Genomic DNA, 18,102 nt, shown 5'->3' on the forward strand with positions numbered 1-18,102 from the left:
TCTTACTGTTCCAGATGAACCTTGATATCCGTTTATCCCTAAACTGTTTAGGTGGGATTTCTATGGGCAGTGATTAGAACAAATACAGTAACCTCAGCAGGATTTTCATTTTGATTGTTTCAATGCTGCTACTAAGATCCAAAGGAAGGGAATTCCACCTGGCCAGGTCATCATAGATGTTCTTGTTGACGTGAACGTAATTCTTGTCATAGAGTTTGCCTGTGTCTTTTTAGATTCACTCCCCAGATATTTAATAGATGAAGAGAGGTCCACTGGAAGTTCTACCTACTCTTCAGCTCTTGCTGTGGCATGTAATTATATACTAGGGCTTGAGTCTTGTGTATGTTCAACACATACCCTGAATATGTTCCAAATGTTTGTAAAACATCAATCGCGATACACTTGAACCTGGGGCTTTAAGGAATAAGTGAACATCAGCATACGTGCATATCTTATGTTCACTGCCTCTTATTGCTATTCCCTCTAAGGTTGGATCCCGTCTTATTGCTTGTGCTGACGGCTCGGTGTACAAGGAGAAGAGCGTGGGTGGAAGATTAGCCTCGTCTTGCCCCCTCGTTTTAAACTTATCGTTCGTGACAAACGTCCATTACTCTTTATTCTGGCAGTCGGACATGAATACAGTGTTTTGATGCCCTGTATCACTTCTTTGTTGAAACCAGATCTATCCATAACTTGGAATAGATAATCCCATCCCACTGAATCAAATGCTTTTTTCTGCATCTAGACTGATTTTTATATAGTACTTGTCTTAAGACTTGACATTCCTTTTGATAATCAGGACCATGTTTGGTTAAGTTTTCGCGACGGAATGTAATTTCAGTTGCTGCGAATTAGACCCCATGCTGTGTATTTAAAAGATTCCTCTGTTTTTCCTTCGCTGAACCAGCTAGATGTAGAGTAGGTCTAAGGCTGTTTCACTCCGCTGTATGTTGCGTTCTACAAATAGTGAAACATAAACAAGGTAAATAAATGGCTAATTCTACACTGACGCATACACAAGGACAAGGTCAATGTGTCCCGTGTGTTTTTTGAAAGGACACACAGGCACACCCACCTGCTGCATACTTAACTGGGCGTGTAGGGCCGTTGTAACCCTGGATACGTCCCAAATTGTCCCCTATTCATTATATAGTGCCCTACTACCCTATGGGCCCTGGTCAAAAGTTGTGCACTATATATAGGGAATAGGTTGCCATTTGCATTGCAGCGTCCGTGATGATGAGGCCCAGCCTGAGTTCTCGTCAGTGGGCCTGGAGCGGGTTGGGCTGAGTGTGTGGTGATTGTAGCTGGTCCAGCCCTAATCAGTCTCTACCTTAATCAGTGGCTTATCAAGTATGGCCTAGATTCTAGGTGTGGCTTGATTTGAAGACCCACTGAAGCTCCCTGACAATAACAGTTTGATTTACACTAGAACCACTGGAATAATCTCATCCCTTTGTCTCTTTTTCCTGTCTTCCTCCCTCCCCGCTCTCTTTCCTCTCTCACCCACTCTCTTTCTCTCTCCCTCACTCTCTTTCTCGCTCTCCCTCACTCCTTTTCTGTCTTTGTGTCTCCATCTCCGTCACTCCCTCTCCTGTAGCACCCTGAGCCCTGATGACACCGATCCAGACGGAGCCTTTCAGAGGGAGGGCTTCGGCAGACAGAGCATGTCAGAGAAACGGACAAAGCAGTTTGGAGATGCCAGTCAGCTGGAGATCATCAAGACACGCAAGTCCAAGAGCATGGATCTAGGTACTGAAGGAAACCAGCTGGTCCCTTTCCTCCCTCTCATTTGACTCCCTTTAGGTCAGCCCTGCCTGGAACCAATGGCAACACGTTATTGGCTGGTTTACCGGACACAGATTAAGCCTAGCCCTCTGTGTATGTGAAACCAGCCCTGTGAGTTGTTAGGAATCCCTACATTAGGCACATACATACCCCCCTCCTTGTAAATTGCATCTATAAGACTTGCGTTGCACAGCCTAATATTTGTGGCTTCTACTGTATGTCATCGAAATGTGATGCAATTCTCTGTGTTTTGTGTGACATCAAACAGGTTTAAGTACTGTGTCTCCTGTCACACCTCAGAACAACGTTTCAGCTCACTTGAGGTGGCATGAAACCATTCTGATTGCTTTGGCTGACAGTAATTTTCCCTCTCACCCACACTTTGGTTGCGTCCCAAATGGGGCTCCCCATAGGGCCCTGGTCAAAATAGTACACCATAAAGGGAATAGGGTGCCATTTGGGACTCAGCCGATTATATCTAATCTGCTTCTTATCCCTACTGAATTACTGTAGTCCTGCACGTGTTTATATCACAATAGCTCTGATTGCTATCCTAAATCTCTACATTTCCCTGTCCGTCTGTCTGTCTCGCATGTTTTCTGATTGCCCTTGTAATTGCCTAAAGATGTGATGATGTACTTACTGTACAATAACGTTGCTGGAATGTTTGCATGTGGAATGTGCTCACTAACCGATCCTACATGTTTATTGCCCCCCTTTAACAGTAGCCGACGAGATTAACCTCACCCCTCGCAAAGAGAACACGCCAGGTAAGGAGTGACACGTCACTGAGGGAGAACGGACACCTCATCCGTTCCACAGTCCCTCCCCCCATTTCATTGTGAGATTCCAGACCTGCTTTAGAATGTAGAATCCACCAATCACAATGAGAATACATAGAACATTAAGACAGTTTGAGGTCATTGCATTGGAATTGTGGGCTGGTGAATATGGACTAGGCAGTGATTCTTCTTAAGACGCAGCAGCACTGCTAATTGTTCTGTGGAAGGGAATGGGAGGAGAGCGGGCGGGAGAGATGGAGAGAAAGCGAAATCGCTCTGTCCTTTGCTGGGGCTGCAAACTGACAGCAAGTCATCCGTCATTGTCAGCCGTGTGTGTTTTCACAGCCACCTCTGAATAGCAGATCCTTTGAAGGATGGGATTTAGCCGAAAGGCACAGTGAAAGCAGGAGAAAGAAAGGGAAACAACAGAAAATAGAGGTAGTATCGTAGTCAGACTACTGTGCATAAATGAGACTAAATATGTCATTAATGTCCCTTGTTTGGACATTGTTGTAGGCTCCAAACGGTGTCTAACGTCACTAACGAGATACAAGGGTGGTGTCCCAAATGGCACCCTATTCCCTTAGTGCACTCATTTTTACCAGGGCTCATAGGTTGGCAATGGTCAAAAGTAGTGCTTTATATAGGGGATAGGGTGCCAATTGGGACGCACACCTGTTGTTTCTAACCTCCAATTCAAGACTTGGCAAAGAAGAGGCCACATATGTACTTTATTTGCCTCTCTGTAAAATGACATCCACAAAATATCTCAACTAGATGTATGTTCATATGAAAAGTACATGATCACCACCCACCTAGAATTGAATTGTTTTAGGTTTTCCCAGCTTTGGGGGGAAAACTCCCCATTTAATTTTGCCCCAGTAACTCTGTTGTTGTAGCTAGGCTAATAGATTTCAGGCTATTATCTTTAGTGTTTCAGGGTTTATTTTCTCTCCCTCTCTAATATATACATCCACTCCTTAAATGGTGCATGGTCCATTTAGCAGGCCCAAAACAAATCCCCAATCCTGGGGAAACTGATGACAGTTACAGCCTAGGAGAGGGAGTAACATCCCAAGTATTTAGTGCACTACTTTTGACCTGGGAACATAAGAGTTCTGGTCAAAAGCAGTGCACTATATAAGGAATAGGGTGCCGTTTGGGACTGAGACCGTGACAGCCTGGGAGAGCGGAGTGATGGGACACAATAGCTTAGATAGCCTGGCCCAGTGGGCCTTCTTCTGCACTGATTGGCTATAGGACCTTGTTGACACAGACTGTAGCCACATGTTTGTCGAGGACTTCACTAGTTCACTAGGAGAGGGCAATGCATATAGGGCTCCCTAATGGCAAATAGCAACGTAAGTTCCTTCAGTAGTTTCCAGTCTGTTATGTGCCTTCAGAAAGTATTCACACTCTTTGACTTTTTACACATTTTGTTGTTAGTCTGAATAAATGTTTTATTAAATGTAGATTTTTTGGGTCACTGGCCTACACACAATACCCCATAATATCAAAGTGGAATAATGTTTTTTACATTTTTACAAATTAATTAATTATTCAACCCCTTTGTTATGTATTCAACCCCTTTGTTATGGGAAGCCTAAATAAGTTTAGGAGTAAATATTAGCTTAACAAGTCACATAATAAGTCGGATTGACTCTGTGTGCAATAATAGTGTTTAACATAATTTTTTTTATGACTTACCTCATCTCTGTATCCCACACATACAATTATCTGTCAAGCACTGAATTTCAAACACAGGTTTCCAATTAATTAATTAATTTTGATTTATTTAACCTTTATTTAACTAGGCAAGTCAGTTAAAGAACAAATTCTTATTTACAATGATGGCCTATGCCGGCCAAACCCTAACCCGGACGACGCTGGGCCAATTGTGCGCCGCCGTATGGGACTCCCAATCACTGTCGGTTGTGATTCAGCCTGGAATCGAACCAGGGTCTGTAGTGACGCCTCTAGCACTGAGATGCAGTACCTTTGACCGCTGAGTCACTCGGGAGCCCCAAAGGCCTCGCAAAGAAGGGCACCTATTGGTAGATGGGTAAAAAAAATAAAAAAAATATGACATTGAATAACCATTTTAGTATGGTGAAGTTATTAATGATTTCACGTTGGATGGTGTATCAATACACCCAGTCACTACAAAGATACAGGCCTCTTTCCTTACTCAGTTGCTGGAGAGGAAGGAAACCATGAGGGATTTCACCATGAGGCCAATTGTGACTTTAAAACAGTTACACAGTTTAATGGCTGATATGTTAAAACTGAGGATAGATTAACAACATTGTAGTTACTCCACAATACTAACCTAAATGACAGAGTGAAAAGAAGGAAACAGAATACAAATATTTCAAAACATGCATCCTGTTTGCAACAAGGCACTAAAGTAATAATTAAAAATAAAATGGCATAGCAATTAACATTTTGTCATGAATACAAAGTGTTATGTTTGGGGCAAATCCAATACATTACTGATTACCACTCTCCATATTTTCAAGCGTAGTGGTGGCTCCATCATGTTATGTGTATGCTTGTAATCGTTATGGACTGGGGTGTTTTTCAGGATAAAGAAAGAAGTGGAATGGAACTGACCACAGGCAAAATCCTCGAGGAAAACCTGGCTGTTTGTTTTCCACCAGACACTTGACAGATTAATTCACCTTTCAGCAGGACAATAACCTAAAACACAATGTGAAATCTACACTGGAGTTACTTAGCAATAAGACAGTGAAGTTCCTAAGTAGCTGAGTTACATTTTTGACTTTAATCTACTTGAACATATATGGCCAGACCATTTGACAGAGTTTGAAGAATTTTTTAAAGAATAATCGGCAAATGTTGCACAATCCAGGTGTGGAAAGCTCTTAGAGACTTACCCAGAAAGACTCATCACTGCCGAAGGTGATTCTAACATGTATTGACTCAGGGGTGTGAATACTTATTTTCAATAAATTTGCAAACATTTCTTAAACATGTTTTCACTTTGTCATTATGGGGTATTTTGTGTAGATGGTGAGAGAAAAAATATATATTTAATCAATTTTGAATTCAGACTGTAACACAACAAAATGTGAAGTATGTCAAGGCGTATGAATACTTTCTGAAGGCACTCGATATGTGCAGCTTTAGTTGGTCCTATAGCCACAAATGGGCTGAGTCCCAAATGGCACCCTATTCCCTACATAGTGCGCTACTTTTGACCAGAGCTCCATGGGCCCTATATTATGTAAAGGGAGCTATTTAGGACACTTCCAAGGTATTCCCTGTTCGACCTGCCAGTCGACTGCAGGGTGATTGATAGCTGTATTTGTTATATTAAGTCACCATCGTAGATCTCTGTACGACACGGGTTTTCTCCTGTTTGAATAGGGTGGCAGTCTGTACAAACATGCATCGATAGTACAGATATGTTGGAGCTGGGTTGCCAGGTCTGACTATCTGAAGCGTACAAACATGTTAGCTACAGAAATGTAGGAGCTAAGTTGCCAGGTCTGACTGTCTTAAACATACAAACATGCCAGTGCAGATATGTAGAAGGCTCGGTTGCCAGGTATGACCATCTGAAACCTACAAACATGCCTAGTGCAGAAACGGAGAAGCTGGAGGCTGCTATCTGAAACCACAGCCATGTATTTACATAAGGCTCAGTTGCCAGGGCGGAATATCTGAAACAAACATGTCAGTGCAGACCTGTAGGAGCCTGGAGGTTGCCAGGTCTGACTCTCTGAAACGCCCAAAACTCTTTGTCAAACAAACCACTGCCTGCTGTTCTTGACTCCCGCCGTCTGTCAGAGGTCTGAGTTAGTGTAATTTTGAAGACTACCGCTGAGGTGTGACTGGAAAGCGTGCTGTGCGGCCTCTGGCTGTACGCTAAAACCAAATGAATGGGTTTTGATGAATGAAAGCCTATCAGCTACAACTTCAGTGAAACGTTAAGAGGACAGGAAAGACTGAACATGAATAGTCACCAGCCCTGCTTGTTCAGGTTTCACCCTTCTCTGCTCCACTCCTCCTCCGCTCCGCTCCACTTCTCCTCACTCCCACTCCTTCCCAGGCAAGCAGCCACCATATCCATGGCCACCCACATTAAAGTGTGAGCTGCTTCCCAAGAAATGCTATATAGGGCGAAAAGTAGTGCACTAAATAGGGAATATGGTGCCATTTGGGATGTAGCCTGGGCCTCTTGTTTACCCGGTACCTCTGCTCCAGTATACCCTGGGGATTAGAGAGAGAGCGAGCCTGCTGGGCTTTTCCCCTGGGGTAATCCATCCCTCTCTTTGCTTGCATCGCAAATGGCACCCTGTTCCCTGTATAGTCCACTACTTTTATATGGGCCCCGGTCACTTCAGATGCATCCTCTCTCTTCACCTCCATAGCGCTCTACCTTCTCTACAATACCCCTTCAACCTGTGAGTGATGGAAAAAAGATGTACTGTCCACCTACTCTCTAAAACAAAACAAGACTTATTTAGAATTGAGTTTATCCCTTTTTTCCAAATGCAACTTAACCTGTTTTGGTTGTGTCACATAGTGTAAGAAATGAGCTCTATCCCAAGTTTTCATTTCAACTCACAGGCAGTAAAGTAAAATAACAAAAAATGCTTTAGTTAAACAGTGCATTTGCAAATACAAAAGCTCCTTTAGTTCACTCACAGCTGTGTTATCAATCAACTAACTTTGGATACTGTTGCTCCTTCGTAGGGTCTTCCACCAGGGACGTGGGTCCCTCCCTAGGCCTCAAGAAGTCAAGCTCTCTGGAGAGTTTACAGACCGCCGTTGCTGAGGTGACGCTCAACGGTGACATGCCCTTCCACAGGCCACGCCCACGCATAATCAGGGGGCGGGGCTGTAACGAGAGCTTCCGGGCCGCTATTGACAAGTCTTACGACAGGCCAGCAGCCACCGAGGAGGACGACGAGGGCATGGAGACATGTAAGACGAAGCAGGACTTCTATTGGACAGATCTAACTACTTCGGATGCATAAACCAAACGTTAATGCACATCTTCCGTTGATATCTCTGCCTGAAGAATTTACCCAGCATTTCAAGTTATGCCTGCATAGAAAGGTCAGAATTTGAGGACTTAATAATTACCCAATGTATAAATCTCTTCCCATGTCTCCATCTCTCTAGTGGAGGAGGACACCGAGGAGAGCTCTCGGTCCGGGCGCGACTCTGTGTCCACTGTGGCAGATCTGACCCCACTGTCCAACACAGAGAGACCGCTGGTCAACGGCAATCGCACCAATGAAGACAAGAAGAAGGACAAAGGAGGGAAAGACAAAAAGAAGCCAGACCGAGACAAAGAGAAGGACAGCAAGAACAAGGCTAAGAAAGGCATGCTGAAAGGACTGGGAGACATGTTCAGGTAGGAGACACAATACCTGTTCCTCGTCCTTTACCAGTGTTTCACCCAACATTATCGGTGGGTCCTGGGGTCATGCCTTTCATCTGATTGTCTGAGATGGTCTCTGAGCTGTCTGGGATGCCAATGATACATTCAAACGTCATATTTACTTAAATGGTTCTGACACAGGCTCTGTCTCAAATAGCACGCTATTCCCTGTATAGTGCACTACTTTTGTAAAGGTAGTGCAGTAAATAAGGAATAGTGTGCTAAAGTGGTTGTGGCAAGGAGAATGCTGACTGATTTATAACAGTGTAGAATAATGAGATCCAGTGGGAAGGAGAAGGATCTCCTGGCAGACATGCAGATCAGATGTTTGACCTAAAGGGGTGTGTGTGTGTTTTTGTGTGTGTGTGTGTCTTTGGCCTAAAGGTTGCTGGAAGCTCGAAATGTTTGGCTGCGATAGTCCCAGGGAACTGCAGGATCAAATCATTACGGAGGTGTGCTCCTCCCATTGACATGACCACGATCAGTGGTTTTTCTGCAAAAGCACACATATAGTACGCACTTCAGAGCCCACGAATTTGCCTTTTTGGTTTAATTCGATAATGACTTAAACATTTTCTTTCATTGACTGAAAGCATTGTGAAACCGCTGCTCAATATTGCCTTCCAGTTCCTCGGAGTGCACATCACTGACAACCTGAAATGGTCACAACGGCGCCTTTTCAACTTCAGGAGGCTGAAGAAATTTGGCTTGGCACCTAAGACCCTCACTAACTTTTACAGATGCACCATTGAGAGCATCCTGTCGGGCTGTATCAACCGCCTGGTACAGCAATTGCACCGTCCGCAACCGCAGGGCTTTCCAGAGGGTGGCACGGTTAACCCAACACATCACCGGGGACACACTGCCTGCCCTCCAGGCCACCTACAGCACCCGGTTTCACAGGAAAGAAGATCATCAAGGACCTCTGCCACCAGAGCCACGGCCTGTTCACCCTGCTACCTTGTAGAAGGCGGAGACAGTACAGGTGCATCAAAGTTGGGACCAAGAGAATAGAAAACAGCTTCTATCTCCAGGCCATCAGACTGTTAAATAATCCCCACTAGCTGACCTCCGCCCAGTACCCTACCCTGAACTGTTACTAGTCGGCTCCCACCCGGTACTCTACCCTGCACACTGGTCACTTTAATAATGTTTACATACTGTTTTACTTACTTTATATGTGTATACTGTATTGTAGTCATGGCTCATCCTATATACCTACTTGTGTAGTTTGAAATGATTTTTAATAGTATTTGAACCCAGGTCTGGTTGGAGTGTTTCTCTGCTCTCAAACCGAGACACTAGACAGAGACGCTAGTTAGATCTGACCCTCTCATCTCACTGGGCTCGCATGCGTACGCACACACACACACACACACACACACACACACACACACACACACACACACACACACACACACACACACACACACACACTGCAGCCCAATCAACGCGGCATTTCCATCAGAGCCCCATCTAGAACACAGCAGCCTTCCTCATCTACTCTACTCTGATCACCACTTGGACTCAAAGCAACACCCAATCTGCTCGCTTGGCAGCATCCCCCAGATGGCCACTGCCCAGAAACACACACGTGACAGCATCAGTATGGTTGGTTTTTTCAGAGCTACAGTATGGTACAGTATGGTAAAGTGAAGAATCCGCAATCCGGCAAGAATCTGCCATTATGCCCTTAACCCCCACAACAGCTGCTCCCCAGGCTCCAATGACGTGGATGTCGATTAAGGAAGCCCCCCCCCCCGCACCTCTCTGATTCAGAGGGGTTGGGTTAAATGCGGGAGACACTTTTCAGTTGACTGCATTCAGTTTTACAACTGACTAGGTATCTCCTTTCCCTTCCCTTTAGTACTGTAGCTTATGAAAGGTTTCAAGAAGCTGTGCTTAATCGGTAATGAATGCTAGAGTCAGTGAGACTTGTAATGACATTTTGACAGTGCTGCCGCTGTCAAGGCAGACCTTATCACTTTACCTGGGGGCTCCCGGGTGTCTACAGACACCCTGGTTCAAATCCAGGCTCTATCACAACCGGACGTGATTGGGAGTCCCATAGAGCGGCGCACAATTGGCCCAGCGTCGTCTGGGTTTGGTCGGGGTAGGCTGTCATTGTAAATAAGAATTTGTTCTTAACTGACTTGCCTAGTTAAATAAAGGCTACACATACTTGTGTAGAGATGAGTTTGAAATACATGATTGGTCCTGTGCATCTCAAATCCCTAGCATTTGATATCAAAACATCAAGGAATCTTCTCATGGACGTTCTGTGAGATTCGGAAATAAACACCTCCTCAAATATTTGTCTTTCTCTTATGACACTTTCACTTAACACTTTTTTTTGCATTGTCAACAGAGCTCTTGAACTTGACGTTTCCCAGTCGCTTGCTTCTTTAACTAAAATAACCTCTTGTTAAATGCCCATCTTATAAGTGGTGTAGAAGTCGGAAGAGGAGAGGAGGGTTCTGTGCTTAACTGTACACAGAATATTGAATGCCCTTCTGTCATGATGAATGTTCTAATCTCTGAAAGTTTCACTAGTTCTTCCTGCCAGTGTTTCTGAAGGAGACTGGGGGGAATCTCAAATGGCTCCCTATTCCCTATATATAGTTTACTACTTTTGACTAGTGCCCATAGGGGCTCTGGTCAAAGTAGTGCACTCTATACTATATATAATAGGGTGCCATTTGGGACGTGGCTGGTGATTTTAAGGAGATTTAATGGAAGCCACCGGAGTGGAAGGAGAAACTGTCACCCGCTGTCTCTGTGATAGATAGGGCTGCACTTCATATTAACACTTTCAACGGCTTTATGCTACATTTGAGGCCATTTGTTGATCAATTTTTCAGGTAATGGACCTCCCCCTTCGGTCTTTCCCGCTCACCCCTCTCTCTCTCTCTCTGTCTCCTTTTGTTATTTCTCTCTGTCTCACTCTCTTTCTCCTTTCGTTATCTCTCTCTCTCACCCTCTTTCTCCTTTCGTTATCTCTCTCTCACCCTCTTTCTCCTTTCGTTATCTCTCTCACCCTCTTTCTCCTTTCGTTATCTCTCTCTCACCCTCTTTCTCCTTTCGTTATCTCTCTCACCATCTTTCTCCTTTCGTTATCTCTCTCACCCTCTTTCTCCGTTCTTTATCTCTCTCTCTCACCCTCTTTCTCCGTTCGTTATCTCTCTCTCACCCTCTTTCTCCGTTCGTTATCTCTCTCTCACCCTATTTCTCCTTTTGTTATCTCTCTCACCCTCTTTCTCCTTTCGTTATCTCTCTCACCCTCTTTCTCCTTTTATCTCTCTCACCCTCTTTCTCCTTTTGTTATCTCTCTCTCATCCTCTTTCTCCTTTCGTTATCTCTCTCTCACCCTCTTTCTCATTTTATCTCTCTCCGTCTCACTCTTTATCTTTTCGTTCTCTCTCTCTCTCACTCTTTCTCCTTTCGTTATCTCTCTGTCTCTCACTCTTTCTCCTTTCGTTATCTCTCTCGGTCACTCACTCTCTCTTGCTCCTTTAGTTTGTTCTATATATCTCTCCATCTCTCTGTGCTGAGAAGTTCTTGTTTTTTTTACAGCTGATTAAACTCAACTCTCTGCAGGCCAATTTCCCTCTGAATAAGCCTAGGTCCATCATATAAATAAGGTCTGCAACGTAATTTAATCAACAGGGTGCCTTTTATGTGGAGTCAATCAAGCTGAAATATAATTTCAAGTAGTTCCCATTTGGTTTACTACTATTTCCCTTCCCATGAATATAATTACTTTGATGGGCTATGGTAATATGGTCTTGTCTCCTGTCAACTTCAGACCTGATCACAGGCAAACTCAGTCAAGTACAATTTAAAAGTGAAATATTTGATGGCCTGTTTGTTAGAAGGGAGTTGGAGAGAATGGCAGAGTTGATCGCCATTAGTCATTTATAAGAATTTTTTGGGTCTGTCAAATTGCACCCTTTTCCCTATATAGTATGCTGTTTTTAACCAGGTCCCATGGCATAGGGCTCTGATCAAAAACGGTGCACTAGGGAATAGGGTGCCTTTTAGGAGGGACCCTTAAATTGACCAAAATCAAAGCCATTTTGGTAAAATCGTCTTTGTCTGCTGCCCCAATGTTTCAGGTTTGGAAAACACCGCAAGGACGGAGAGAAACTAGAGCGTAAAGGGAGGCTGGAGGAGCTGCAGGCCTCAGAAGAAGAGACACTGAGGATGAAACTAGAACAGGAGAGGTGAGTGTCTGTATGTCTGTCTACAGAGAGACACTCACACAGTGTCAAGGTTGCTCTGGGACTGGGATTTGATCCCACACACACACACACTAGTGTGTATGTGCTGAAAGGCATTGGTGCTATCCACTAGGCCAACCCCAGGCTACAAGCCACACTGCCTAATGAAGGAAGTGGCAGGTGGGGGATGTGACAGTAATTTGGGCACCAGACTGTAAATGCCAAAGCTATTACTACACACACACACACACACACACACACACACATGCACACACACACACTACAACACTATGTTTAATTAATTCAAATTATTCACATTATGAAAGTTACATACGCAAACATTTTAAGTAGTAACTGGTTTGACAAAATGCAACTGAAAACTGTGATCTCACCTATTTTTTAAATGTTCTTGTATGACTGTGCTGTTTCCGCTCCAAGACTATTGCAGATGGGGCACAACCATGGATTCCTCAAAAGCAAAACTGTTTTCCTAGCAGTGCTTCGCTATTGTCTCCTTACCGTGAATCATACTAATAGGATATTGCGCAAGACACTGCTATCACTGTAATGTACCATTGATGCAAAAGAAAACTGAAGCTAAGGCTAGCTTGTCAGTCACACAGGTCGCGGTCCCCTGCTCAGACTTTGCTGACCCATGCCCGATCTTACAATGCTTGGATAGGTATTTTGGGTATCAGCTTACCACGTCAAATGCTATAGAAATCTGCTGCCCAACGGCGCAGTCTCTCACGTGGAACACAACCATTGGTTGATGCGTGCAAAGTCTGAGCAGAGAAACACGACCAATGTCTTCTGTTTCCACCCAGAGCTGTGGGAATGTCAGAAGTCAGCGCTATTAGGACTCCTCACTGACAGAGCCTGCTCTGCTTGCCCTGGCAATGACCCCCGTCCTTTTCTGTGATCCCACAGGTCAACTAATAGCTACATCCACACACAGACTACAGACAGGGGGTGCGTCCCAAATGGCACCCCATTCCCTAAATAGTGGGCCCTGGTCAAAAGCAGTGCACTCTATAGGGAATGTGGTGCCATTTGGGACGCGGGACAAAGAATAGAGAGAGGGTGTGTTTGGTTGGCGCTTGATTTACACCACCCGACTGAAGCCCTGAATGTTTCCTTTGATTTACCCTCTATTGAAGGAGGAGTGAAAGGTTTGGGGGCAATCTGTGACAACATGAGAGCTTCTTTTCAAGCCCAGATATCTAGAGCCCCGACTGCGGGGTAGCAATCATAACATTCATCACGGCACACTTCGATTTCTACGTACCATGTCATTACCGCGCTGTCATTACCGCGCTGTCCTTACTGTGATGCACAGCCAATCACTTGGACATGGAGACCAAATCAAAGGAACTGTCATTATGAAATCACGCCAATCAACAAAATGGCTCTTTCTGCTTCTGGCTCTCGGCTAATAAGTGTCGCAAATACTGGATTCAGAAAGGAATACGGGGAATGAATGCACTCAATACTATACTATACTTATGCTAGTGATCTTGGCATGAAGGACTGAGAAGTGAGACCAAAAAGCATTATGATCAAACCACTTGTATAAATAAATAGCATCATCATCATCTGCCAATCTGTCCAATATCTGCCAATATTGAAGGTATGTCTCCCTTTATATGCATAAAGCACACCAATGGAACATTTCAGATAACATTCATTATGAGATGGATCTCTAGGTAGATTCCATATGGGTGCTCTTTATTTCATTTAATTATTAATAGGCAAGTCAGTTAATATCAAATTCTACTACCTTGTTCAGGGGCAGAACGAATCCCCGAGCTAACCTTGTCAGCTAACCTTGTCAGCTCGGGGATTCGATCCTGCAACCTTTCGGTTACTGGCCCAACGCTCTAACCACTAGGCTACCTGCCGCCCCATCAGTCATGCTGATTCTTTGTCCTGATGAAACCCTTGTATTCCCAGTGTGCTAACTACCTACACCCCCCCCCCCTCCCTCTCTCTCTACAAACCATTACCTGGTGAACAGCTAAGGTAGTCATTTTAACTGCATGGAGGGAGTACCTCACCGAGCACATAATTACAGTTTTGCCAATTATCAGCCTTTCAACTTGCAATTATCATCCCCTTGCTTCTCTCTGGGCCTCTTTACTGCCAGGAACGGAGGACAGACAGCTTTTCCTCATCTAGCACTCAACTGGGAAATCTACATATGCCCCAAGAAATGTGCATTAGCCACATGATGAAATAATACGTCAAGGAAACAGGTTTCCCATTTAAGTGTGAAATGAAATAAAGTCATTATAGGTGAAAATATTTATCCAAAAAGGCAATAATATTCCCCTGATGAGATTTGCAAAGACATCACAGATTCCAGGCAGTCGCTGAGTTGAGTGGACTGAACCATCTTTAGAATATTTTGAGGGTTTCTTAATGGAAGCATATGCCTCTTATAACATGTTGGCACTGCAGCCTGCCCTGAGTGCAGACACCAGCTAAAGCTTGTTTGTAGACTCAGCGAATATCTAAATTACCAGAAGGAAACGGGCCCTTGAGAGACCTAGCTTTAAACCGTGGGAAAACAAGGTTTGTGTTGGGGGAGTTTAGTAGGCTACTGATGGTAAGCACGGTGCTGCTGATAAGATAAGAGCAGACATAGCAATCTGCTCCCTCGCTTTGTTTGGCTCAGAAGCCTTTCCATTGAGAGGAGGTGGAGGGGTCGCCAATGCTATTTCCTAAGCAGGCTAGCTAGACCGACCGACTGTGAATTGGATCCTTACAAAAGCAGTTGCCTTGACATGAAAGCCGGTACAATGTCAATCCCTACATCTTCTAAACAAATAACACTGCTACAGCAGAGCCTCCTTAAAATTCCACCTCTGTTTATTCAGCATTTTTGTGGTAGTAAGTATTCTTAACACCCTTCAATGAGATATTCTATCTAGATAAGGCCAAGTGCCAACACGGGTCATAAGCCTGAGGGCCAGCCAGGAAGAAGGGCAAGATCAACCATTGGACCAAACAATGGTCTCAGCCCTGACATGTTTCTGTGAGGAAACCCTCAGAGGTCTTAATGATTGGCCCTGATGAGAGATGGAAACATCTGTACTTGGCATAGAGTATAGGAGCTATAATGGATTTTATACTAGGGGGGGGGGGCGCATCAGAACCAGGGATGATGAGTGGCCTTTCCTCAGCTTCCACACGTAACAATGTGCCATTGTGTCCACTGTGTAATGATAATGTCCCTTGGTGGCAACGGACAGCTACACAATAATGATAAAACATGCTGAAAGAAAGGAAACCCGGATGGAAGGTCCTGTGGGATAAGCGACACATAATCCTGTGACGAAAAATCTGATCACTTTATATTCCAGACCGTTGATTCACCAGACAGATGCTTGCCTGTGGCTGTGTCCCAAATGGTACTATATTCCCTATATAGTGCGCCACATTTGACCAGGCCTAGTGTACTATATAGGGAATAGGGTGCCGTTTGGACGTCACAAAACAATTAGGTTTTTCTGTCTAGCTGTGAAATGCAGGCCCTGGTCTCTGACCCTCACCTGAGTAAATTCATCCACTCAGTCAATCAGAGGTAGATTTTCTCTAGCCTCTGGCCTTGACCAATCAATATGTGTTTTGCCAGAGGAATTGTAACTCTCAACTGGTCCTTGGGAAAGGAACTCTCCCATTACAGATCAGACATTGATTAGGTGGAAGTTTCTGCCTCTCCACCTTTTCCCAGGGTACCCTACTCCTAGACCTCCACAGATTGTCTAAGTACTTCATTGCAGTAGTGGAAGCTTTCCACTAGAAGAGGGTTTATTAAAAGACATCTTAAGTGTTCTAGAGAGGGGAGCAGCTGCCTGTGAACATAGGTTGCGTCTCAAATGGCACTCTATTCCCTGTATAGGGCTCTGGACGAGGGTGAAGAATATATAAAATATTCAGACCCCTTGACTTCTTCCACATTTTGTAACCTTACAGGTGTATTCTGAAAGTGATTACATCGTTTTTTTCCCCCTCATCAATCTACACACAACATCCCATAATGACAAAGCAAAAATAGGTTTTTAGAATGTTTTGCAATTTTATTACAAATAAAAAATGGAAATATCACATTTACATAAGTATTCAGACACTTTACTCAGTACTTTGTTGAAGCACCTTTGGCATGGATTACAGCATCAAGTCTTCTTGGGTATGACGCTATAATCTTGGCACACCTGTATTTGGGGAGTTTCTCCCATTTTTCTCTGCAGATCCTCTCAAGCTTATTGCTGCACAGCTATTTTCAGGTCTCTCCAGAGTTGGCCGATCGGGTTCAAGTCCGGGCTCTGGCTGGGCCACTCAAGGACATTGAGACTTGTCCTGAAGCCTCTCCTGCATTGTCTTGGCCGTGTGCTTAGGGTCATTGTCCTGTTGGAAGGTTATCCTTCGCCCCAGTCTGAGCAGGTTTTCATCAAGGATCTCTCTTCACTTTTCTCCATTCATCTTTGCCTCAATCTTAACTAGTCTCCCAGTCTATGCCGCTGAAAAACATTCCCACAGCATGATGCTCCGACCACCATGCTCCACCGAAGGGAGGGTGCCGGGTTTCCTCCAGACGTGACATTTGGCATTCAGGCCAAAGAGTTCAATCTTGGTTTCATCAGACCAGAGAATCTTGTGTCTCATGGTCTGAGAGTCTTTAGGTGCCTTTTGGCAAACTCCAAGCAGGCTGTCATGTGCCTTTTCCTGAGGAGTGGCTTCCGTCTGGCCACTCTACTACCAAGACCTGATTGGTGGAGTGCTGCAGAGATGGTTGTCCTTCTAGAAGTTTCTCCCATCTCCACAGAGGAACTCTGGAGCTCTGTCAGAGTGACCACCAGGTTCTTGATTACTTCCCTGACCAAGGTCATTGCTCAGTTTGGCCGGGCGGCCAGCTCTAGGAAGTGCCTCGTCAAAATCCTGTCTCGGAGCTCTACTGACAATTCCTTTGACCTCATGGCTTGGTTTTTGCTCTGACATGCACTGTCAACTGTGGGACCTTTTATAGAAAGGTGTGTGCTTTTCCAAATCATGTCCAATCAATTGAATTTACCATAGTTGGACTCCAAGTTGTAGAAACATCTCAACGATGATCAGTGGAAACAGGATGCATCGGAATTCAATTTTGAGTCTCATAGCAAAGGGTATGAATGCTTATGTAAATAAGGTATTTTGGTTTATTATTTTGAATACATTTGCAAAACTTTCTAAAACAGTTTTTGCTTTGTCATTATGGGGTATTGTGTGTAGATTGCTTAGGATTTTTTTATGTTTTTATCCATTTTAGAATAAGGCTGTAATGTAACAAAATGAGGGGGGAAAATCAAGGCGTCTGAATACTTTCCGTAGGCACTGTATGCTGCCATTGGGGACGCATCCACAGTTCTTCTTTTTGAGGAATCAATAATGAAACATTCTCTCGTCCAGGATCCAGGCTAAGACGCGGGAGCTGCGGGAGCGCCAGGCACGGGAGAGGGACTACGCTGAGATCCTGGATGTCAACCTGAGCCGAGACGAGGAGCACCCCTACGCAGGCATCGGGCCCCTGGACACGTCCCTGGACAGCGGGCACAGCCGGCCCCAGAGCCCCCGAGACAACCACCATCAAGATCCCTCCCTGTACACACAAGTCGGCAAAACCCGCAATGCAAATGGACGCCCTCCCTCCGCCGACAGGTAGGGGCTCGAGGGTCTATTCCACGCTATGAGGAGCAGATCTGGGTTCAAATACTATTTAAAATCGTTCAAATACTTTGGCCATTGGCTCTAGCCTGCCAGGAGTGCCAGATTGGGCAGGGGTTGCCATTGTGAGACTATTATGTTGGTCCATTAACCCAGGCAAGCTCAGGTAAAGTATTTGAAATGATTTAAAATA

At 44.6% G+C, this 18,102-nt stretch overlaps 1 protein-coding gene across 4 annotated transcripts in view; it reads left to right on the forward strand.

The window, feature by feature from the left end:
- Positions 1 to 18,102, forward strand: part of LOC129814175 (partitioning defective 3 homolog) — a gene marked incomplete at its 5' end in the record, with an annotated part of 196,098 nt that overhangs the window by 117,222 nt on the left and 60,774 nt on the right. For 3 of the 4 annotated variants that reach the window (XM_055867063.1, XM_055867064.1, XM_055867066.1), the window contains 6 exon segments: positions 1,601 to 1,752; positions 2,514 to 2,558; positions 7,293 to 7,523; positions 7,725 to 7,959; positions 12,102 to 12,209; positions 17,655 to 17,903. In XM_055867063.1, the coding sequence (XP_055723038.1) occupies positions 1,601 to 1,752; positions 2,514 to 2,558; positions 7,293 to 7,523; positions 7,725 to 7,959; positions 12,102 to 12,209; positions 17,655 to 17,903 (1,020 nt within the window). 4 annotated transcript variants of the gene reach the window in all.

The sequence above is a fragment of the Salvelinus fontinalis genome, chromosome 17 (assembly GCF_029448725.1).
Source record: "Salvelinus fontinalis isolate EN_2023a chromosome 17, ASM2944872v1, whole genome shotgun sequence".
NCBI classification, from domain to species: Eukaryota; Metazoa; Chordata; class Actinopteri; order Salmoniformes; family Salmonidae; genus Salvelinus; species Salvelinus fontinalis.